Raw genomic sequence first — 24959 nt, 5'->3', positions numbered from 1 at the left:
TATCTAAATACCAGAATTTTGAAAAATTTAGATATTAATCAATTTCAGTTTAGATTTAGTACTATTTTTGGATCGATATTGATTCAGTTTTTAGATTCAGGTTTTTTGTCCGGCCCAAATATTAACTGTAAAAAATTCAAAAAATAAAAAAAAAACTATTTAAAAAATACATCCGCGCGATCAAAGTCTAGTAGTTTGTCATAACAGCGTCAAAAAGATAAGTTGGCACAAGTGCCAGACAACAATCGACTTTTGTCATTCACATGGATGCCGAGCTACCAGTTTGGTGTACAGAGTCAATATGAGTCTGTATGTTTGATGACAAAAAAAAAAAAAAAAAAAAAAAAAAAAGATAAGTTGGCACAAGGTTGGGGTTGATTGGGATCAATTAAAACCGCTGCATCACAGTATTTCAAGTGTTGATGGGCCGGGCCTAGTTAATAATAACAGGGCTCGGAAAATAAAAAGGTGCTTCTCTTCTTCCTTCTTCCTTCTTCCTTCTTCACGAGTAGAGAAGTGGGGGAAGAGATTCACTAGAACGTAACTGGTAATCATCTCTCTTTTCTTTCACTGCATACATATTATAATTGGATTCCGTACCACTCTAAACCCTAGATTCCGATCTCTCTGTTTTGTTAACCTCTCTTCGATTCTGTAGCAGATCGAGAGAGAAAGAGAGAGAGGCGTATCATCAATTTTGATTTCGTATCGGAAATCAGGGATAATATGTCGTCGGACTGGCAAGTCAAATACAAGAGCAGTGTGAAGGATCCAGGAACTTCTGGAATCCTCAAAATCGTAAAGACTCCTCTCTTATCTCTCTTTCTGCTTTGATCAGTTGGTTAAATACTTACTTTGTAAATATATAATAATATCGGCACAGAGGGAAGGGATGCTGCTCTTCGCTCCAAATGATCCCGACTCTAATTCTAAACTTAAAGTCCTCACTCCCAACATCAAAAGTATCTATCTCTTCCCCCTTGTTGTTCTGATCATTTCTTTTCGATTATTTTCTCAATGGTGTAAATATCTTTCAGGTCAAAAATATACGAAAGAAGGGTCTAATAAACCTCCTTGGCTCAATCTCACCAACAAACAGGTTCTTTTCTTTTCTTTTTCTTTTCTTTTTTTTTTTAATTTCTTGTGAAAGCTTAAGATATGTGAAGTTCCCTTTGTGTCATCATTGAATGAATAATTAGGAAAGGAGTCATATCTTTGAGTTTGTAAATTATCAGGACATGCATTCTTGCCGTGCTCTCATCAGTAAGCTTCTTCTTCATCTTCTTTTATTTAAATGAAATCTACTTTCTGTTGTTTATTGCAACCCTCTTCTTAAAAAAAAAAACTATGAGCAGCTAAGGCCCTAGCCAAATGTGAAGAGGAGCCTAAGAAACCAGCTGTCTCCACATCTGCTGACCAACTCAGTATCGCTGACTTGCAGCTACGCTTCAAGGTTCTTAAAGAAAATAGGTGTGGTGATGAATGAGTTTTTTTTTTCCGGTTAGGAGTTTAATCAGGACTTGAGTAACATATGTATGGTGTGAAGTGAGTTGCAGAGATTGCATAAGGAATTTGTGGAATCTAAAGTCCTCACGGAAGATGAATTCTGGGCTACTAGGAAGGTTTGCTTCTTTGTGGTTTCCTTTAGTTTTTTCAGTCATTCTTATGAGTGTGTCCTTGTAGTTACCGACGACTTTATTCATTGTAGAAACTACTAGGTAAAGATTCCATCAGAAAGTCGAAGCAACAGGTCGGGCTGAAGAGCATGATGGTTTCTGGCATCAAACCCTCTACTGATGGGAGGGTATAGTCTAATTCTCTCTACCCTTTCTTGGAAGTCATCCTCATGCGCATGTCTCTGTAGGAAAGATATAATGCATAGTTCGTTGTCTTTGGCTGAAGTACATCACTTTGTTGTTGTATGTCATGTGGCATTTCATCTGGCTTACTAACCAGTTTCCCTACTTTTTTTTCTTTCAGACTAATAGGGTGACATTCAACTTGACCTCTGAGATAATCTTTCAGGTAATCCATTTGGTTCACTACATTTGTCATTGATGTAAGTGCAATAAGTTTCTGAATCCTAATCAAAGCTGGATAAGTTTATATAGTGAATGGGTTTGAAGTTGCAATTTGAAGACATTAGGACTTAAATTCAGTAAAGGTTGCAACATGTGCTTCCAATTTAAAGCTAAACGCGAGATTTGAAATAGCATTTCACTTTACCTTCCATTTTGAGTTCGTTTGATCTGTAAACACGTAGAAAGAATCTCTAATAATGTTTTAGTACACGCGACTGCCCTTTCCTCATATACTATCTTCGTTACGCTTTCAGATTTTTGCTGAGAAGCCGGCTGTTCGGCAGGCATTCATAAATTATGTTCCGAGTAAGGTAGCAACGACTTCAACACTATCCCAATCTTTCTTTATAGGTTTAGTCATCAAGTAGGACGAATCTTGACTGGCTTTGGTAGCTATTTTTCTACGCCAGATGACAGAAAAAGACTTCTGGACAAAATATTTTAGAGCAGAATATCTTTACAGCACCAAAAATACAGCAGTAGCTGCAGCTGAAGCTGCTGAGGACGAGGAACTCGCTGTCTTTCTGAAGCCTGATGAGATATTGGCTCAAGAAGCTCGTCAAAAGGTTATCTCTTTTATGCAGTTGAATCATTTCCATGTATTTTAATAGAGATGAAACACTTGTGGACATCCATTTGATCTGAGTGTCGTGCATTGTAGATCAGACGGGTTGATCCAACTCTCGACATGGAGGCTGACCAAGGAGATGACTACACTCATCTTATGGTAAGCCAACTACCACTACATGAGATATGTGGGAGGTTTGGATAAGGGTTGTTGAAACAAAAAAAATTTAAATGACTGGCACAGCTATATATACGTCGATGTTTTGTCTCTCATCCTTTTAGCAGTATGGGAAGAACTGGGCTCTAGTGATCTATAAAACTTGCTTTGGGAATTGAATTATTATTCACAGGACCACTTCTTTTGTATTTACGGGTTTACTGTATCTTATTATCCTATGTCGTGCTTACTTGTAATTTCCTGTAACACAGGACCACGGGATCCAGCGTGATGGCACCATGGATGTTGTTGAACCTCAGAGTGGTCAGTTTAAAAGATCACTTTTGCAAGATCTTAATCGTCATGCTGCTGTTGTATTGGAAGGCAGAAACATTGGTAATTACCTCTATGCACCTCCTTCGATGCTTTCATCTTTGCGTTTTTTCACGGTGGCTAGTTTACGGAATTTAAACATGTGTGTTGGCCATTTGACTTTAGTTATTGGCGGTAAATATACAATGAAGCTGACTTATTCCTTTAAATTGGAAAACAGATGTTGATTCAGAAGATACAAAGATGGTTGCAGAGGCTCTCGCACGGGTTAAACAAGGTTTACTGTTTCATTCTGATATGTTCTTTTTTTTTCTTGCTTTCCTTTGTGGTGGTGATCCATGGCCAATGCCACACTTAATATTCGTCTGACCTCGCTATCCATCTCTGTTAACCCTGGTAGTAAGCAAAGCTAATGGTGAAACCAACAAAGACGCTAATCAGGAGAGATTGGCGAGAATGTCCCGACTGGCTGAAATGGAGGATCTTCAAGCACCTCAAAATTTCCCGTTAGCACCGCTTTCTATCAAGGTTTGGCTATCTTTCAATAAAAGGTTTTGACTGTTGATCACAGATGATGCTTAAATCCTCTTTCCCTTTCTTGTTTGGAATCAGGACCCTCGTGATTACTTTGAATCTCAACAAGGAAGCGTCCTCAATGAACCTAGAGGAGCAGGGACACGAAAGAGAAACGTTCATGAAGCTTATGGACTGCTTAAAGAATCCATTTTGGAGATTAGAACTAAAGGATTAAGTAATCCGTTGATTAAACCTGAAGTTGCCTCGGAGGTGCTATTCTATCCCGTCGCAAAATGTGTGCTGGCTTAAAAAAAAGCATGGCTTATTCACATATTTCTTCATTTCCTTGACTAAAAAGGTATGTCCCCATTCAGGTTTTCAGTTCATTAACCCGAACTATCTCCACCGCCAAAAATATTATCGGGAAGAACCCGCGAGAGAGCTTTCTGGACAGATTGCCGAAGTCCACTAGAGACGAGGTTTTACATGTAAGTTCTAATCTCTTCCAAATGTCCAAAGCAACAAGAAGCTCTGCGGTTTTATCATAATGTGGATTCTGGTGTCCCATCAAATGCATTGCAAGTCTTACCTGTTTTTTCCATGTGCAGCATTGGACATCAATACAAGAATTACTTAAACATTTTTGGTCATCTTACCCGATAACAACCACATATCTTCATACCAAAGTAATGTTCTTTCTATCTCTCCCAATCCAAGAATTTTCTATATACATATATTCCTGAGCTTTCACAGGAAAGATTCAAACTTACCTTACACCAAAGATGTTATATTGGTATTATATGCAGGTAGGGAAGCTGAAGGATGCAATGTCCAATAGTTATTCACAACTCGAGGTGAGCTATGAAATAAGAACCTTTTGGAGTAATCCATTAGAACACAAACATGAAATTTTGGTAAATTGAATCGGTAGTTTTAAGCTTATTCATGTAGTCTAGTGTGTACTGAACCCGCATTTGACTCAGGCAATGAAAGAGTCGGTGCAATCTGAACTCCGCCATCAGCTTTCTCTACTAGTTCGTCCAATGCAACAGGTTAGCTTCTTCTAGTACCTACTTAATGAGCTTAGAGTTTTTATTACATCACATCATGTTTTTTGGTCTGCCAGGCTCTTGACGCTGCGTTCCAGCACTACGATGCCGACTTGCAGAGAAGAACCGCTAAAAGCGCAAGAGGCAGTGGCGGGGAAGCAAATGGGCGTGTTTAGAAGACAAACAAAATCACTGCACGATGTCTGTTTTGTTTCAACAGCCTTTAATTCGTGCTTTCCAGATTTTTCATTTGTTGTGATTTTGTCCAAACCATTGGAACTACAACAAAGGCGTTTAGATTTGTATAATGAAGACTTTATTGTACTTTGGAAAGTGAACAAAGAGAGTTTCTTTGGCGTACAGATTCTCAAAGGACTTTTCATTGTTTCAAGAGAATAGTCGCGAATCCAATTTGAGATTATTTTTCTACTCTCTTTTGTTTTTGTTCTTTGTTTTTCTCTGTTTCTCTGTTCATTGTTCTAAGATTATGTTTTCTATTATTTCTTAAAACACGATAGCAATAATAAGAAAGATTGGTGAATGTTTAGTCTAATATCGTTTGCTGTTGTTTCCTTGTTGTTTATGAGTGGTGTCTGAGTAGTTTGTCCTGCGTCCGGCGAGTCACCCTCCGCGTGGTGAGCGTTCGGTTTTGGTCTCCGTCGTGGCACCTTTTCGACAAGGGTGAACGGTCGGATCAAGTTTTCGCGCCGGCTAGTCTGTTCATAGTCGGTGGCGGCGTTGCTAGAGTTAGTTGTTAATTGTTTCTGGTCTTTGTTTCTGTGTTGTTTCGGTGGGTAGAGTCTCGTTTCTGGAGATGCTCACGGCCGAGTGGAGATTTCTCTTGGAGGAAGTGAGGGTGAAGAAGACGAAGTTGGTGGATTCGATGGCGGTGGACGAGATCTAGGGTATGACCCGTTGAAGAGTTCCGTGAACCAAGCCATACGAAGTCTAGAAGGGAGTGGCCACAGATTCCGGCAATCTTCGGAACTTATTCAGGCGACCACGACGATTCGAAGTTTCGGCCGCGACGGTCGGCCGAGGCAGCGTGGTGACGGTGTTCCGTCGTTGTGGGCGCGACGCGTGGATCCTGGGAGTGGGGGATGCAACCACGTGGAATGATGTCAGTTGGGTTTGGTGGGCTCGTGTTCTTGGGCCTTCGGGTCAGATTTGTTTTTGTGGTTGTTTGGGCCCGTTGTGGTCTTGGCCTTGATGGCTTGTTTGTAATGGGCTTGTCCCTGTACTTTGGGCTTTGGGTCTTATGCTATATAATTTCAATTTGGGAAAAAAAAAAAAGAATACATTATGTTTTCAGCATTAGGTGTAATCTAGTTTCCACTTGTCAATACGTGACGGTATATCCTATGATTTGTTCCTTTGCGAATGAATCCCTTTTAAGGAAATAAATACATTATAAGATGAGCTTTATATCTGGTCTAAATGTTATCAGATAGTATTTGCATAAATAACGAATGATATGGATTTATAATAACACAAAAGTGATTAGCATCTTTGTTTTTTTTTCTTTGGAACATAGATTACCATCTTAGTTCCAAAATTAGGGCTGGACAAATAAACCGAATCCGAAAATGCGAACCGAATTCGATCCGATAAAAATAAATCCGAACCGATCCAAACCCGACATAAATACCGAATGGATCCTGTTTTTTGGTATTTCGGATTATGGGTATTATTCGAACCGAACTCAAATCTAAATGGATATCTGATAGAACTCGAAACATTCAAAACTCTAGAAAGATTTTATACATCTAAAATACTTATGTATTACATAAAAGTTGGTGGTTCTATTACATGAAGGTTGATGGTTAAAGGTGGCTGTTGAATTTTGAAATATTTAGATTTAGATTTTGTATTCTTTAAACAATGTTTCTTATTTCATGAGGTCGTGGTTTTCGTTTTATGATTTCATTCATTTGGTTTTTCTTTTTATCAATAAATATGTTTTTTTCGTTTGATTTTGAATGATCATGGTTGATGCTCATTTCTTATTTTTAAATCGATTTTATTTATATTTTAGTTACAAAAGGTACAAATTAGGTATTTGAAACCAAAACAAACTATTTTTACTTATGTTTTGGTTACAAAGTAGGTATAAATCAGATACTTTTAAACCGAAGAAACGATTGGGATCCGAACCCGAAAGTACATTGGGTTGTACCGGTTCTTAGAAGATTTACTAACCCCGATCCAAACCCGATAGTATCCGAACCGGTCCCGAACCGAACTTTCAAATAATCCGAATGAAGCTGATTTTGATAAATCTGAAAAACCAAAATCCGATTGGATAAAACCGAAATCCGATTGGGACCCCGAATGCCCATGCCTATCCAAAACTGTAATCAGTTAGTATTGATTGATAAAGAAAAACCTACAATTATGCGAATGTGACAGTGACACCTCCATAGTATGACGGACGGTTTGGATTACAACAACCTAACACGTCAACGATTTGCTAGATTTGTTACTTAACTTTCTTTTCTTATAAAATTTGTCAACATTGCTCATTTTTCTAATGACTAATACTCATACTATTAATTGATAATACGTTTAAGTAAAAAAATTATAGTTTGATTTGTCATAAAATGTGATATGACTAAGATGATGGGTATTGATGACAAAAAATTGATTCAATATCACATAGAACAAGTCTTTTTAAACTTTATAATATGGATAATTAACTGAAATGCAACCGTAAGACAAGACGTTAGGACATGACATTATTACTCGCCACTCGCATTAAACTCGTTATTTGATTTGTACCTTGTTTAAAAATTTAAGTATTCGATGTTATCAAAACAAGTAACAAGTCGACAATTTTTATTATTTGCCAGATCAAATCAAATATCAAATATTATTATTATATTTAGTATTTCGCTCGTTCGTTACATCTGTTTGTTAATTGTTATATGATCTATTAATTACTTATTCATATTTATCTTTTTTTTAGTTGCATTTAAGATTAATTGCATTTGTCTTTTCTTTTAATGACTAAGATGATGGGTATTGATGACAAAAATTTGATTCAATATCACATAGAACAAGTCTTTTTGAACTTTATAATATGGATAATTAACTGAAATTCAACCGTAACACAAGACGTTAGGACTGGACATTATTGCTCATTCGCATTAAACTCGTTAGTTGATTTGTGCCTGGTTTAAAAATTTAAGTACTCGGTGTTATTAAGACAAGTAACAAGTCGACAATTTTCATTATTTTCCAGATCAAATCAAATATCAAGTATCATTATTATATTTAGTATTTCGCTCGTTACACCCGTTACATGATCTATTAATTACTTATTCATAATTGTCTTTTCTTTTAATTGCATTTAAGATTGAATATAAATACTCATTACTTTTCTTATATTTGTTACATATCCGTCTAGAGTTTTAAATACTCATCATCATCTAGTCAAAAATTACATATTAACAAGTATTAAAAATTTAGTTATATGACTTGTTATTACTTGTTATTTGTTTAGAAAATATATTTTTTATTTGTCTTCTCTATAATATGAACAAATATTTCGTTTAAAGTAATTCACATATTATTTTAAGTAGAATAAGAAAAATAAACTTTCATGACTATTTCTAATAGAATATTATTTAGTAAGTAGTTCTTAAATATTTCAAAAACTCGTAAATAGTTCATAAGTAAATACTCGTAAATAGTTCACAAGTACTCGTAAATAGTAAATAATAAAAAGGCAAGTAATTCATTTTTTATATAGTACTTGAAATAGTAAGTAATCAAATATAAATCGAAAATTTTATTATTTGTACAAAACAACTCAAGTCGCAAATACATACAAAATAGCAAGTACTCGCCTTGTGTCCAACCCTATAAAACGTGCTAGGTTCGAAGTATATTTAAGAAAATAATATATTTTAACTAAAGTTAGTTATTAAAAAGATAATTAAGTATTTTCAGCTTGATCATATACTAACTAACTTTAGTAATTTAATTTTACTGTTAGAATATAATTCTTTTCAGGATCAATTTAGTCAATGACCATTTAAATAATATATTAGGAATATAGCTATACTAAACTTGTATTTGGGTCAGTAGCTAAAATACTTTTTTCATCTTTTAAAAAGGATTTATATTTCTTTAGTTGAATCTAAAGTTTTATTATTATATATTTGAAGAGATTAAAACAAATAAAATCTAAAGGGAAAGAAATTTTTTTTAAAAAGAAAAGAAAAACTAAATGAAAAGGACATTGTGGTATATATTATAGAAATATTATAAAATGACATTATGTATTCAATTATAATTTGTTTGAATGATATTGATTCCAATTTCCCTTCTTTTTAAGGTTTTTTTCAAATATAAAAATTCAAACTTTTGTTATAGACTGTTTATTTAGACGATCAAAACATAATTGATGACTAGCTAGAGAATTACTCTTAGATATTAGATTCTATATACTTTTAAACACATAAATAATGTCTATTATATTATATACTGTTTTTGACTTTGTTAATTTTGTACATGGTACACTGTTCTGAATCATCATTACACAAAGCTTTGAACTTTGTTAAAAACTTGAGTTCGATGCAAATCGATGCATCATTCTGAAATCATTACACAACACAAAGTTAGTTTGTTACCTTGTCGGAACCTAAAAGGCCATTTGCTGCCTTATGAAGATTTAAGCTTAACCAAATGTTTTTTTTTCTGTACCAATGTTACTAAGAAACAGTGCTGTTTTGCATTCATTCCAGGATCTAGCGAAGAAGCAAGAAGCTTACCTTGGCCACAACAACAAGAGGCAACAGCAAAGCCGAATAATTATTCGGCTAAGAAGATTGAGTTCAGTGGAAAGGAAGATAGAGAGTTGATGGGATTCTGTATAGATACGTTAATGGAGTAGAAGTGAGGATCATGTGTGTCTGCTGCCATGGTGACTTCTTGTCTCCTGCTGGTGGTCCTCTTAGACACATTGTTGTCAACACTTCTAATCTCTATTATTGAACCCCCCTAACACCATCTCTTAATTATTATCCGTTTATTATAAAACCAGAGTTTAGAGAAGAAGATGTCTAAAGAGTTTTAGATAAGACAACATAAATGCTTTTGTCTGAATCTGAGTTTATATTTGTAAAAACACACATGACTATCAGTTTTCAGTTTTAAGAGAATGTAATTTGATGATGCAAGTAGAGTAGTACACAGATGAAAAACCTCTTACTCTAGAAAATAAGCAAACAAGACTTTGAAAATAAAACAAAAAGCTACAAAGCTTCTAAATAGCCAAACACACACTTGGTGCTGCTGCTGCTGTACAAATCCCTCTAAAGACAACACTTCTTTCTTTCTTCATCATCTGTATCACAACCTAGAAGGGTGGATTCGTTTCAGCTGTTTAACAGCTTGTTTCATCGTCGGCCTTATCGAAAGACTATCCACCGTGCACTTGAGCGCCAAATGCAGAACCTCAACCAAATCATCCTGTGGACCATTCTCCCACAGCCCCTTGGTGAAAACCTCCTTAGCCTTCCCCTGACTCAGCATCATATGCGCCCACGACACAATGTTGAAACCATTCTCGTGCGACGAGAAAGAAGGATCCAGCGCCCGCTTATCCGATATCAGCTCCAAGATAACAATCCCATAGCTATAAACATCCGCCTTCTCCGAGACGCGACACGTCATCGCGTACTCCGGAGCGACATACCCGAACGTCCCAGCCACTCCCGTAGTCACGTGAGACTGCGACGCCCCCAAGAGCTTAGACAACCCGAAATCAGACAGAGAAGCGTTGTACCCCTCGTCAAGTAATATGTTACTCGGCTTGATGTCTCTGTGGAGGACCTTAGGCGAGCACTGCTCGTGGAGATAGGCGAGGGCACGCGCCACGTCGAGCGCGATCTTGTGGAGGATCTTCCAGTCGAGAGCGGGCTTGGACCGTTCTTTTATAAAGTCCTCGAGGTTCCCTCCGGACAAGTAGTTGTAGATGAGAAACATCTCGGTCTCGCTCGCGTGGTAGCCCACCAGCATGACGAGGTTCGGGTGCCTGACCATCTCGAGAGCCGAGATCTCCGCGTGGAACTGCTGGTCCCCTTGGAAACGACCGACGGAGAGTCTTTTAACGGCGAAGACGCTGTTCGGGGAGACTTCGGCTCTGTACGTGGAGCCGAAGCCTCCGTGTCCGATGCAGTTGGAGTTGCTGAAGTACCCCGTGGCTCTCACGACGCTCTCGTAGGTCAGAGGGACGCCAGTGTCCACGAAGACTTTGATCTCTTTCGGTTCGATGACTTGTACTTGCGAGTTACGTTTCCTTTTTCGAGTGTAGATGAACAAGACGACGAGGACGAGGAGGACGAAGACTATGACGGAAGCCGACACGATTGAAGCGATCTCGATAGGGTACAGACCGGTTTTGTCTGAAGACGTTGTTGGACTCTCTTCTTGATCTTCTCCTTCTTCGAGGCTCGTGAGTTTTCTAACGGCATTGGGTGAGAATCTTGGAACCCTAAGGTCGTCGTTGCCTTGGAGGTCAAGGCTCTTTAACTTCTTCAAACCCCAGATCTCGTTTGGAACTTGGCCTCCAAGGTTGTTGAAAGCGAGAGATAAAACCCTAATCTCGGAGAGGCTTCCCACCGCGGGTGAGATCTCGCCGCCGAGTCTGGTCCCGTCGAGGATTAAGGAGACGACTCTTAGATCGGAGTTGCAAGAGACGCCGAGCCAAGAACAGTGGTTTGAGGAGATGTCTGGATCCCAGCTAGACAGAACACCGTGCGGATCGGAGAAGCTTGTCTTCAGCTCCAGGAGAACAGTTGCATCGTGGAGAGGTTTGAGTTTCCGAGAAGATGAAAACGCGAAGAGATTAACCAGAAGCAGCAGTAAGAACAGAGCAAGAAGCGTTTTCTTCATTTCTCCCACAAGAGAAAGAGAGAGAGAGAGAGATGAACGGCACAATAACGCAGAAAGAAGATAATCAAAGCCCTGATTTTTCGATTTTACGGTTTTTTCAGAAACATTAAATGAAAATTAAAAAAGTTTTTAAGTCGTTTTGTAGATTTTGATCTCTCTCTCTCTCTCTCTCTATCTCGAAATTCAAGTTGCAAAAGATGAAAGTTTCTTTACTCTAAAAGAAAACGACAATTTAAAATAAAAACAAAAATATTTATTGGCTCAATAATCAATACAAGAAGCAAAAAAAGTTGTTGACGTATTGGAAACAGTCAAAGGAGTATATGAACTTCGAGGAAAAGAAGAAAAAGAAATGATTAAAAAATCTAAAAAGCTAGCCTTTTTAAAAATATTTTATATAATTGTAACTAGGAATTTTTTTTCTTTTTTTTTTTTCCCAAATTGAAATTCATTCATACATAAAATATGAATACACGATGTTTAATACATAAGCTGGCGGATAAACAACATCCCCAGAGACAAAGAGCCCAAAGAAAAGGCAGCTAGAACCCACACCGGGAGAGCTTTGGAATACAACATTAACAAGACAGAAGAACTAGACATCACATTACAACTCGATAAACTTAAAAAACAACACAAAAGCATGTGACAAACCAGTGCAAAAGACCTCCAAAGTAGCAGGTTATAACAATCTGGATAAGTCGATGCTGCACTCGGCACGCCATGCGACACCATCCACTTGTAGAACCCGAAAACACCATCGCGTCTTCTCAACCCGGATCTATCGCTGCCGCCTATGGCCTGCCAAACGATATCATCCCCATTCGTAACTAAGAACCAAGACTTCATAACCCGATCAGACAAATCGCTTTACGATCCAAACATCTCTCGGATACGGTTTGAACGCACTCTCTTACGTCCACTTTGCACCTAGATAGAAGTCCACCAAAACCTCCACACAACCAAGCTTCGTCGCTTAAAACCCATAACCATAAGAAACAATAACACACCAAAACGACGAAAGATCATTGCAACCACCACAACCCGAAGATAATTTTGCAACTGGATGTGTCACAGCACTAACCACCGATAAGCTCTGGAAACCAATCAAATGAAACACGCAAGAGGATCCAAAAGGAACACCACAGACTAAGCTAGACTCTCTACCAGCCACCACATAAACAACAGCCATAACTAAGATACTAAAAGCCCAGAAGCTGACCACACCGGAAACGTCACCGAGCTGTCGCGAGACCACAAACACCAACTATTGCCGGCTCTGTTTCGCAGTGACAGACGATCTCGAGACACAAAGCACGCGCCACCGTCTGAGAGAGAAAAACGAGAAGCTTTCCCAGAAGATAGGTGTGAGATGAAGCTGCGACGGAGCTCCGACGAACCTCACCCATCATCCTTCTCTTCACCCTGTCGCCATGGATCTGTAAAGTTCATCTATGACAAGCACAATCACTAGATCCGGTGGCTATAGGTCTAGCCGGATACATGCGCCCATTCCGAGAATAGATCTGAAGAGAAAACGGCTTCGTTAACCATAGCCGACCCCTCTTTACCCTCTCCTACATCAAATCTCATCTTTTCACCAGATCTAACATTTGAGAATTGGATCTACACCAAAGTCAAATCCAGGGAAAAAGATATATCGATTCATGAGGAGAGACGCAAGGAGAGGCAAAAGGAAAGAGGAAACTAGGGATTCCGGCACCGGCGCTACTCGCCACCACCGGAGCAGCTGGAGGCGTAAGGGTTGTCTGCAAGAGTTTTTATTTTTCTTTGTTTGAGTATTGAATGAACTAGGAATTTTTTTTCAAAACACACTATGTACTTTACTAAAGATTGAAAATTTATTTATAAAATGGTGATGTTATTTTAACAAAATGTAAATGTTTGAAAGATAGATAGATTAGATAGAGCGTGTCTCTCTCGGTTTTGTAGTCGTTGTCATTACAGACTTTAGAGAGAGAGGGGCGAGGGTAGGACCCACGAGAAGTCAATGTCTCTGGTGTTATATTTAAGGAGGTCTCCACATGGCTGCTTCTAGTTTGACCAGACAGGCTTAGTGTGGGACCCGCCCTGTTTATTGTTTCCATCCATGAACGAACGATTAGATTCCGAAAATCGTTTTTAACTTTTAACGATTGTCACGGGTTTTCTTTTAAGTAGACGTGTCTTCCTCTGTGTATCTACGTCGCAACGACGTTATATTTACGTCATGAAACAAAGGCCTAGTTGTTTTTGTTTGTTTAATAGTGTACTAGATCTTGATCCGCGCTTTAGAAGCGCGGAATATTTTACGATGAAAAATTTCACTAATAACTTAACAAATATTTTGGTAATTTTTAAAAGTGTGTATTTAAAATATTTTTTGTATTTAAATCAGCATTTTTAAATTCAACCCGATTGTGATTATACCGGTTAATTCGGAGATATGACAATTCAATTTAGGTTTTTAAAATATTCATATTAAAAAAATTACTAAAACCCGAGATTAACCGATTGAACTGTTGGATGACCGATATGTAATCTAATTTGATTTAAATTGTAATAATTTCATAATTTGTAATCTTATACTCCAAATTTTAAAGTTCATTATTTTACAATTTATGAAATTATGACGTTTCTACAAAATTTTAAAAAGAAAATGATAGATATAACATAACTAAGATTAATTATTGTATTGTTTGGAAACATTGATAGTAGTATAAAGAAATAAATATATTGTTTGAAAACATAGATAGTAGTATAAAGAAATAAATATTAATGATTTAATGTAAGTTTAACTATAAAGTATAAAGGTGTATTTAATTTAAAAATTTACAAAATAAATGTTAGGTCCAATAGAATGTTTCTGTTTTAATAAGATAGATGTAATCAAATTTGATGTAACAAATATTTCATACTTCGTCTATCTACTACGATCACAGAAAAACATATTGTTAGTCTTATCCTTTTTTTTAACGGTTATCAATCTCAATAAGCAAGAAACATTTTTATTTGTGAAATCTATTTTGAAGTCTCTATAGCTAAAGAAAAAAGTGAGTACTAAGAGCATCTCCATCATCTCTATTTTTGTTTCTATAATAGCATAGATGCAAAATTACTTTAATCCATTCTATTTTTGTTTGTAAAATAAAAATTGATGTTTTTTCCTCATAGAAAAAATATAATTCATCTATATTTTACTATATATTTGGAGATTTCTATTGTAGAAACAGAAAAAAAAATGGGAGATGGTCTAAATCTAAATCTAAAGTTTAATAGGAAAGCAAAAATTTATGAGATGTTTTCGTACTCAGCCTTTCTCAGTTTCTGCTCGTTCACTTCCACTCTAGTTATCTCATCATCTATCATCTTCTTCTAAGAATGTTAGCAACACAACACACAAAGCAAAACCCTTTTATTAAGCTATCGCTTTTATGATTGAACACAATCACTAAGGTTTTAAAGAAGTAACAGCAATGTAGCCTGAAAACCTTTATCATGTGCTGAGACCAGCCCAGTTCTTGAACGCAACAAGAGACTCCATCTTCTTGTAGTTCCTCTTCCTCAGCTTCGGCAACCTAAGCTTCTTGTGAGTCTCCATGAACGCTTGCTTATACCTCCACTTATCCACAAATATCTTCATCTCCCGAGACTTCTCCACCACCTGCATCGCCGCATCAAAGAACCCTCCCTTCACCAACGCATACAAGAACGCATCCACCAAACCATGATCCAGCTTCGACCTCTTCCTCTCCTCCCCATCACCATCATCAAAACACGACACCTTCCCTTTGACCTCGTTCCACAGCATCAGCACGTTGAAGTACTTCTCCCCACTAACATATCCATTGATCAACGACAAGTAGGTCTGGTTATTAGGCTCGTAATGTAAGAAAACCATCCTCCTGAACGTCCTCCTCGCGTCCTCCAACCTCCCGGACTTACAAAACGCGTGGATGATCGAGTTCCAGTCATGTGACTTCACCTCAACACGAGGATCCTCAACAACTTCGTCTAGAAACGCCGCCATCAACTCAGGTCTCTGATTCTCAAGAAGCCCCGTCATGATCGTCAAGTAGCTCCCTTTCAAATCCACACCTCTCGCCTCTCTCATGTCCCTAAACAACGTGAACGCCGAGACGAAATCCTGGTTGGTCATAGACGCTTCTATCAACTCGTTATAGATCTCAACCTCTAGCTCCAGACCTGAACAACCGCTGATCTCCGTAACAAGCTGAGTGGCTTCAGAAGTTTTGTACTCTCTGGTGTAGGCTTTCAAGATCGGTAAGTAGACACCAAGTCCCACTTCTCCTCCCTGAGCAATCATCTCCTCTAGTACACTATGTGCTTTATCAGAGAATCCGAGATTCACACAAGCGTTTATAACCCCAAACCCAACTGATCTGTCAACGTCAATACACAGAGACTCCTCCAGCTTGTGTGCTTTGATTATCAGTGTAGCTAAACTCTTCACCTTCTTACTCTCTATAAACCCTTTCACAATCTCACAATACGTTTCTTTACTGAAACTACAAAGACTTTGTAGTATAACATCGGAAACACTCTCTAAATCACCGACCTTAACATAACCGCTAATCATATTAGAGTAAAGAACTCTCTTACTAACGAACCCAAACCCATCCATTAAACTCTCGATCTCCTTTATCTTCTCCTTGAGTCCCTTTCTCGCGTATAAATAGCCGAGAAACCCGAAGGTGGACTCGTCAGGGTTCACACCAATCACAGACATCAACTCAATCACACTCTCGGCATCGGGTAGAGACTCTAGATGCAGACAACACGCTTCGAGAGCCGCGTTGCAAGCTTCCAAATTAGGTTTCATGTAATCAAGCTTCTCATCGATCGCGACTCTGCAGCTCTCGTTAAAGAGTTTGAGAAAGGGAACTAAAGTGCCGGTTTCGCGGCAGGTGTCGATGATTAGACTCCCCCAGAGATGGAACGGAACGAAGAACCTGTTTTTGAACATACACTTGACTAAAGCCAAAGCAGGGGAAGGAGCTTTGGCGAGTTTCATGGATCGGAAGAGAGTGAGGAGAGTGTCGGGTTCGAGAAAGGTTGGGTCTTTCTCGATGACGTAAGCGGCGGAGGCGAAGGCGCGTTTGAGCCTTGTGTTGGATTCGGATAAGTGGGTGATGAGGGAGTTGAGGAGAGGCTTCTCCGGGAGGGAAGAGGCGGCGGTTAGGGATCTGAAGGCTTTCCATGCTTCGTCTGTGTCGTGGGTGATGGTAAGGGAGTGGTGGAGGGTGGATTCGAGGGAGGATTTTTGGTCGGGGGTTAGGGTTTTGGAGGGTTGAGGAGGAGAGGGAGTGAGGGAGATAGGTTTGTTGGAGAAGAGAGATGGTTTGAGGAAGGAGTAAAGGGATGGAGTTTCTTGAGGAGGAGGAGAAGACGATGAGAAGTGTTGTCTTCTTTGTTGTCGGATTGAAGTTAGAGTTTTTCTCAACATTGAAGCAAGTGATCGGAGTCTGGTTTGTTTGAGAGACCAGACCACATTTTCCGACATATTCAGTTTGCTTCCTAGTTTTGTAATGATGATTTTATATTAGTTTTAGTACAGAAAGAATCAAACATGCTGGAATAGCTCAGTTGGTTAGAGCGTGTGGCTGTTAACCACAAGGTCGGAGGTTCGACCCCTCCTTCTAGCGTTATTTGTTAACCATATGGTCGGATGTTCGACCTCTCCTTCTAGCGTTATTTTTTTCATCTCCTTTAAAGCCCAAAAAGGATGTGAACATCCACAAGGCCACTTATGAAAATGGGAGACACTCTTTTCAAATTTTTCATAAATTTTCTTGTAGTTTTTTTTATTAACCAAGGCATGACAGGCTTTGTTCATACTTTTTTTTTACTTGACATGTATTTCTCGAAAAAGTTTTTTTTTTTCTGTTTCAGTTACTTGAACTGGATCCTATTTTTGGATTTGACACCAACTTGGATACCATGTCAAATCAGTATTAGAATATTTGTTATATTTGATACTAATTTATATGCAAACTATATTGTTATAACCACATTAATACTGAACCAGACTAGATGCTGATCTTGAACCCAAATTGGAGAAGCTTGTGTTTTGAGAAAACCTAATTACTTCAAGAAATCATTAGTGTAGTAAATTAGATAAAGCTTTGTCTATACAAAAGCTCTTTTTATTTGTCTATATGAGTTGAGCCTGTGGAAGGTGTTTACATAAACTAGAGATAGGAAAAAGGAGATGCTGGCTAATAATCAAAAGGAACTTTAAGAATCAGCTTGAAAATGGAGGGGATGAGAGAAAGCAGCTTGGGGAAGAGATTGGTATCAGATTCTTGGCCACCACTAGCAGCACCCAATTCCCGAAGTCGTCTTGTATAAAACCTAACTTGAATCCAAAAGATATTCTGAAGTATTCAACTCCAAACTCTTCATATTATTTATATAGGATTAGGAGGAGCAAACTTATTACCCACAATGAAAGAGTCAGTCTTTACACTCTTTAACTTGATCGTGAGCTTTTAATATTTTTTCTTTCTTTCCAAACAATAACAACACTATCACCAAAGTGCCAACCCAATGTCTTTGTTTTCCAAGTCCAAAGTGGCGAAATACAAGATATCACATCTACTATTTCTCACGTTTATTTTGTATTAGAGATATGTCGGGCCGGAAGATGTGTATCTTACGGACCAAGATTGTGAAGCCCGACCCATAAAGACCCTCAAGACTAAAAGGAAATACTTGAAGATCAAGTTAATCTCAAGATATTCTTAGGATATTTACATTAATAGTTTAGGAAAGTTAGCATTATCTATTCCTAATATTATGTTAATGTTAGCGATATATATATCTGTCTTGTATTCTCATATTAAACACAACACAATAATATATATCATATTCTATTATACTTTATATGGTATCAGAGCAGTCGATTCTTAGGAATCAAAATTAAAGCTTCCGCAAGTTTTAAGATTTGATGATGCTCATTATCGTTGGTGTTGGCGATGTTGAAGATGATGATGATACCGATGATGAAGATGGTGCGCAGCCGACCACATGATCACGTTCCATAAAGTCAATTGGTTTTAGTTAAATGGTTTTGGTTTTTTTAGTTGTCTGATTATTTTTATTTTTTTTTTGTTTGTTCGGGTGAGTGCAAGAGAATACGAAGGTTTTAGTAATGCTAAGGGTTTATGGTTTCACATGGGTTATTGTTATCTAAGATTTTCTATAGTTTAGAATTTCTTAAGATGTTTGTTGTTATTCCATAGTTTGGGATTTATTGATTATAGTTTAACCACTACGGGGAAGTTCTAGTTGAACGCTCATGTTTTTAGGTCTGTTTTAGTCCAAGTTACGGACTGTCCAAGTTAAAGACGATTATTTGTGGAGATGCAGTTGCACCCACGGAATGTATTCCCATTGTCAAGACCAAAAAAGAGCTGAAGTTGTCATTCCTCATTGTCTAAGTCGAAGTTTATTCCCGAAAGAATCTACTGATTTGTTTTCCTCGACATAGTGTCCACGACATACGTGGTCTGTTTTGTGATTGCAGATTTGCGTGTTGCATTCCACGTTTGTCGTGCGGGGGAGTATTAGAGATATGTCGGGCCGGAAAATGTGTATCTTACGGACCAAGATTGTAAAGCCCGACCCATAAAGACCCTCAAGACTAAAAGGAAAGACTTGAAGATCAAGTTAATCTCAAGATATTCTTAGGATATTTACATTAAAAATTTAGGAAAGTTAGCATTATTTATTCCTAATATTATGTTAATGTTAGCGATATATATATATGTGTCTTGTATTCTCATATTAAACACAACACAATAATATATATCATTACATTTTGTGTAATCACATATGTTAATTTCACGTTTTTAGTCATTCTTACGGCACTCTATATGCCATATTATTGGAGACATAGTGATACGTTCTAAAAGATGAAAGGTTGAAAGGTTCAAAAGAAACAAAACGATAAAAAGAATAGAAACAAAAGAGCATCTCGTCCTCCGGATTTACAAAAAAAAAGAAAAAAAAAAGTGATTTTAACTTGTTCTTCCCAAATTACTAGCTACTAACCCAGCATAATGATGTCCCTCGGCCAACTTTGCGCAACCCATAAGCCGTTGGCAAAATCAAAGCTCATCCAATGCAACAACCGGTCTGAGATGATATTGTCTCCTAACCCCTCATGACAAGCATAGCTACACCAGCTAGTAAGAAGAAGACCGTGTTAGTTCGGTCTGACAACTTCACTCCAGCGTTCGGATCACCTAATCCGCCACTCCCAACCGGTCCAAGAGTAGTACCCGGGAACACCGAAGATGAGGAAGAAGTACTTGGCATCCCCGTGGAAGTGGAAGGAGTCCCTGTGTTGGGCATTCCGGAAGTGGGGTTCCCTGTGGATGGAGTCCCGGTGGATGGGAACCCACTTGTTGGAGTCCCGGTTGTTGGTGTCCCAGTGGATGGGGTCCCACTAGTTGGTGTCCCAGTGGACGGGGTCCCACTAGAGCTGCAAAAGTACTCAAAACATTAGTGGTTAATCATTAACAAGATAATTTTTTTTGATTTATTATTGATAATGTACATCTGGATCATGTGAATGATTATTGTCTTTTTTTGTAAAGGTGAAATGAACAGAAATGATACAATTGTTATCACGGATCTTTGTCTATCCCATCATTGTGTCTCCATAAAACTCAATTAGTTAAAATCGCATTTTAAAAATAATAAAAATTATTATAGTCGGTGGTAGAGAAACATTGCTAAACTCACACTTTAACTGATCTAAAGACAACAGAAAAACAATAAACAAGGATGAATAAAGACAAACTTAACATACCTGGAACCAGTTAAACAGCTTGAAGCAGCTGCAAGATTTAGAGAGAGAAAAACAGACAAGAGTAAATCAGTACAACAAAAAAATATTTGATTCAAGAAACATAGTGGGTCATGATAAAGATTGAGTACTTGACGGAGGGGAGCTAGAGATGACGGCGGCGCCGTTAAAATCACAGGTGGCACCGGAGGAAGCTTTCTTCTGGTAGTAACTGTTAATAGCGACGTCACAGTGGTTTTTGATAGTGTTAGGTTGGTAACAAGCACCGTTCTGCTGGATCTGAGTACAGTCAGCTCCAGCTCCACAAGCATAGTCTATTGCCTTCTGAAGCGCTTGCTCGTTCCCGTCTTTGCACACACAATACGCAGCATCTTTTCAAAGTTTCCCCCCAAGAAAAAATAATCAAGATCATTAGAACTAAACCAAGAAAACAAATCAGACTCTAAGTTTCACATCTCTTAGATTTGTATGTAGACGAGCAAGAGATCTTATACTATGTTTTGAAATTTTCGTCCGAGCAAAAAGATAGATACATAGGCACACTTTTTAAAACTGACAAGGAAAACATAACAGAGGATATAAAATGGCTTACTTGAATAGGTAATCATGGAGAGAACCAGACACAGAGGAAGTAAAACCGACATGACTGTGTTAGTTTTTCAGAGATCTACTGCGGGAGAGAGATAATCTTTAGGGGGGGACCTGAGATCGAACTTTGTTTCTTTGTTTTTAGAGATTTGAGACGGTGTCTTTCAGGAGAACGAGAGAGAGAGAGTTCCAGACAATAGTGGCAAGTGTGACGGTGTTATATATCAGTGTAGCGTGTAGACGACAATTGCCCAGCACTTTTTCTCTTTCTTTTCGGGGGTTTTTATTTCATTTTTATTGTATTTTCCTTCTTTTTTGATCAACTAAAATTTCATTAAAGTAGAGTTAGACCATGATTTCTTGCAAGATGGTATGATAAGCAGGCCTTAGCCAGCCCATCTGCAGAAACACTACAGCTACCAGTGACGATTGAACCGGATTTAAATCTGGTATGATCCAAAATAAATTTGGTTTGTTTTTTCTCTAAACTCAATAAAATCTACAAAAGACTATTAAAATCTAGAACACGGTTACCGGTTGAACCATTAGATAATTTTTACTAATATTTTTTTTAGTTTTTAATTATGTTTTTAAATTCTTTTTTTATTTTAAATTTTTAGTTAAAAAATTAGGTTTTTCAGTTTTATTGTCGTCTGCTCTGAAGACCTCTGCCGATGCTGTATCTCATTTTTTCTTTTTTTTTTTGTTTTTTGATTATTTTGTCTATCATAAATCTTGTTTACTATGTTTTACATGTTAGTAGTTTAGTTTTATTATTCACACTATACATATAAATATTTCTGTATTTTTAGGTTTGATATTTTTTCTTATAGACATATAAATAATAATAGGTAGGAGATGCTCTAATATATAGAGTGTAAAGATAGTAATTGCTATTTCTTCGCCTAAATATTGAGAAAATAAGAATTTCTATTTTAAAGTAAAAAATATCAATCAATTGGAGTGAATTTATCTATAAATATTATTATAGACATATAAATAATAATAGGTAGGAGATGCTCTAATATATAATTAGCTATTTTCATGTATTAATAAGGGAAGAAATAACATTTTCTATTGTTCAAAAAAACTCTATTAAAATTTTATATTTTTTATTTTTAAAATATTCTTTTAACTTCCAAACGTTTATAATTATAACTAAAAATTATCTTAAGGGAAATGCAGTTTAAAAAATAGAATTTCATTTTATATTTACATAATAATGTTTTAAAAATAGTTTAAATGAATTCATTATATTATGAAAATCTTGTAAAATTTAAAACTGAATAAAGTTGATTTTCAATTTTCATAAATACAAACTATTTATTGTAAAATAAAATTAGAATCTTTTAGAAATATTTTTAAGCAAAAAAATAAAGACATGCATTGAAGAGAAACATCACCATGTTAAATTATCTTATTTTACATATAAAAATAAGGGAATATATTGGTAATGGTCTGGAAATTGTGATGTTTTTTTACTTGATTAATTACCTTTTCCCTCGGGAAATTGCACGTACAGATTCACAGTTCTCCACTCCCAGTTTTTTTTTTTTTGAAACTTCTCCACTCCCAAAATTTCAGACTCGTTTTCTTAAAGAACACATTTTAAAGAGAGAAGCATGTTTATTAATGACAAGACGGACCTAACGGTAAAATAGAGAATTGAAACACAGATTCAGAGTATTGTGAGTCTTTATTGAGAACTGAGCCATGTGCTCAAGACAACCTTTGCCGTCATGTTACGACACGTGCGATGTGCCATACACAGCACACACAAAAGTAATAGAGTTTTCTTAATTAACGTTTGTGTGAACATATTTATCAAAATGAAATCTCAAGCCCATGGAAACTCTATTGGGGCGTAACTTTTGCAACATATGTATTTTTAGATGTATTCTATTAAAATCACCCCTGATTGTAGAAGCTTTAGCTCTGCGATCATGACTCATCTCCGCAGGAAACAGAGAATTATCAAGTCTAAATTGTTTCTCTGACAATAAAATGCTCATCAGAGCTATTAACTCTGACAATCAGATCAAGGAAATTTACGTATCATCAGAGATATCAAACATCTCTTCTTTATTTTCGTCAAAGTACTTTTTTCTCACTTTTTCTAGATCGTTGAATGAGGAAACCCATTCGTTGGTGAAACATTTCCTATCTTCTTTGTATATGGATCCAAAATTGGGCTAATTTGGACCTGAGACCATTTATCTATTTTAATGAAACATGTGTTACATAAAAAAAAAGATGTAGTATGTTAAAACAATAACATGATGCATTAACATAGTTGATGTCCAATTATTTTAATATAATAGATTAAAAAATTATTAATCATTTAAGAAAAATATTATACAAATAAAAACATAAACATGACTAAAAATACAAATATAAAAACTAAATATCTAAAAAAATATAAAACAAAAATATATCTACCCTTTTAAAGACGGGTCATATAATCTAGTTATTATTAGTTTACTGTGTGTCACAGTGTTTAGGAAAAAAAAAAATCCCAAGACCTTGTTCTATGCTGTGGAATGTATTTATTATAAGTACATGATGAATTTGAGATCCATCATGTTCTTAATAATAAATAAATTTTATCTAAAAAATGTATTTATTATTAAGCATTGAATACATGTAAGGTGTTTTGATCCCACAGTTTTTTTTTTTTTGCCAAATTGTTTTGATCCTACAGTTAATACTAATAGAACACAGTAAATGTGTCTACACTTTGAAAGATATGATGGATCTCAAATTCCACTCAAAAAATAAGATCGAGGTTTATTCATATGTATCGAAAGTAATTTGTAAAGAGACATGTCTATCAATGATTTTGGTTTGTAAATGTATGTTTTTGATCTTATAAGCGTAACAATTGTGATGACAAAGAGGTATATGAAAATAATTTGAGTATATGTTTGATTTCAAGAGACTTAGATCCTCTTATCTTTCTCCTTTGTCGTTCTTTTATAGCTGTTAGGAAGAGAATCGTAATGGTGGCGTGTCTCCGGCGAGTATCCAGTATCTTGAAAACTGTGTCTAAAGCTTCAATCCTCTTTAAGTTTTAGATTGACCACGTCAGGTTGGCATTGAGCATTTTCCAAGTTCAGGATGGACATGTTTCCTCTGTGAACTTATTGTCTTCTTATCAGGATTTTAATCTACTAGGGTTCTTGGACCGGGTTTGGAATGGGTGATACCTACCTCCAATAATATCTCTGGAATCTGGGTGTCTCAGGTCCGCTGGTCAGATCATTTCTCGTAGGTCAGTGTATTGAATTAGAAGTTGTCTATCGCAAGAATATATGAGAAGTTATTCATACTGAACAAATGATATATATGTATAATTTTTTTAATAAGATGTGATTTCAACCACTATAAAATATATAGAGTATTCGCAACAGTATAATTTCAAAACTATATATTATTAGATTCCACAGATAGAAGACTTCAGAGTGATAGTTTTAATAATCTGTTAGAGCTATATATGGTTTGTTCAGTGCCTATCACCTTTTTTTCTTTATTGTTCCCTTTTGGTATAGATGCTCTGGTTGTCTTTATCTTAGTTTTTGTGGATTATATGATCTTCTCACAGCACATATCACCGGTGGTAACTAGTAACTTGACTGAAGACATACTTGAAGAGTATCGACATGGCATAGTTGGCGGATGGAGACATTTATTTAGTGTGTGGCACCAGTGTAAGAAATAATAAGTCTAAGGGCATATATAAAATTTTGACAATTTTCTAAAGGAAAAAAACAAAAATTGGATGGGGCACATGCCACACCCTTCATCAAGCTAGATCCGCCCATAGACTACATAGTTCATCTTAACTCTTTTTTTAAGGCATTGTGTTGCCTGGTCAACGCAATACTATATTATATTATGGATATTTTGGGGGAAGGGGGAAGAAGAAGAAAACC

General features: G+C 36.7%; 4 protein-coding genes and 1 non-coding gene across 6 annotated transcripts; 2 read left to right on the top strand and 3 right to left on the bottom strand.

Annotated features, from left to right (window-relative positions):
* Positions 1-446: 446 nt before the first annotated feature.
* Positions 447-5135, top strand: LOC108818435 (general transcription and DNA repair factor IIH subunit TFB1-1). Of its 2 annotated transcripts, none has more exons than XM_018591409.2 (21): positions 447-547; positions 662-798; positions 884-962; positions 1038-1099; positions 1200-1263; positions 1356-1470; positions 1547-1622; positions 1709-1804; positions 1981-2025; positions 2336-2392; positions 2492-2647; positions 2743-2808; positions 3078-3201; positions 3359-3415; positions 3539-3666; positions 3751-3924; positions 4029-4142; positions 4263-4340; positions 4461-4508; positions 4638-4706; positions 4781-5135. In XM_018591409.2, the coding sequence occupies exons 2-21, from the start codon at positions 727-729 to the stop codon at positions 4877-4879; spliced, it is 1779 nt and encodes a 592-aa protein (XP_018446911.2). In that variant the 5' UTR covers positions 447-547; positions 662-726; the 3' UTR covers positions 4880-5135. The 2 variants fall into 2 exon arrangements, with proteins under 2 accessions (XP_018446911.2, XP_018446919.2); XM_018591417.2 differs by having other exon boundaries at positions 476-547; positions 659-798.
* A 4693-nt stretch (positions 5136-9828) lies between these two features.
* On the bottom strand, positions 9829-11805 carry LOC108843482 (probable LRR receptor-like serine/threonine-protein kinase RPK1). Its single transcript, XM_018616693.2, has one exon. The coding sequence runs from the start codon at positions 11601-11603 to the stop codon at positions 10059-10061; it is 1545 nt and encodes a 514-aa protein (XP_018472195.2). The 5' UTR covers positions 11604-11805; the 3' UTR covers positions 9829-10058.
* A 3200-nt stretch (positions 11806-15005) lies between these two features.
* Positions 15006-17127, bottom strand: LOC108817842 (pentatricopeptide repeat-containing protein At1g69290). The gene has a single exon (XM_018590656.2). It carries the CDS (start codon positions 17125-17127, stop codon positions 15100-15102), a length of 2028 nt encoding a protein of 675 aa, XP_018446158.2. The 3' UTR covers positions 15006-15099.
* A 68-nt stretch (positions 17128-17195) lies between these two features.
* TRNAN-GUU (transfer RNA asparagine (anticodon GUU)) lies at positions 17196-17269 on the top strand. Its single transcript has one exon. It is a non-coding gene; the product is annotated as a tRNA-Asn (tRNA).
* Positions 17270-19527: 2258 nt separating this feature from the next.
* On the bottom strand, positions 19528-21323 carry LOC108821849 (PLASMODESMATA CALLOSE-BINDING PROTEIN 4). The gene is made up of 4 exons (XM_018594841.2): positions 21032-21323; positions 20571-20810; positions 20443-20470; positions 19528-20112 (listed from the first exon to the last, which is right to left on the bottom strand). The coding sequence occupies exons 1-4, from the start codon at positions 21081-21083 to the stop codon at positions 19782-19784; spliced, it is 651 nt and encodes a 216-aa protein (XP_018450343.1). The 5' UTR covers positions 21084-21323; the 3' UTR covers positions 19528-19781.
* Positions 21324-24959: the final 3636 nt, after the last annotated feature.

This window comes from Raphanus sativus, chromosome 2 (genome assembly GCF_000801105.2).
Source record: "Raphanus sativus cultivar WK10039 chromosome 2, ASM80110v3, whole genome shotgun sequence".
Classification (NCBI taxonomy): domain Eukaryota; kingdom Viridiplantae; phylum Streptophyta; class Magnoliopsida; order Brassicales; family Brassicaceae; genus Raphanus; species Raphanus sativus.
Note: the sequence above shows the minus strand (reverse complement) of the source record. Positions and strands in the feature narration are given on the sequence as shown.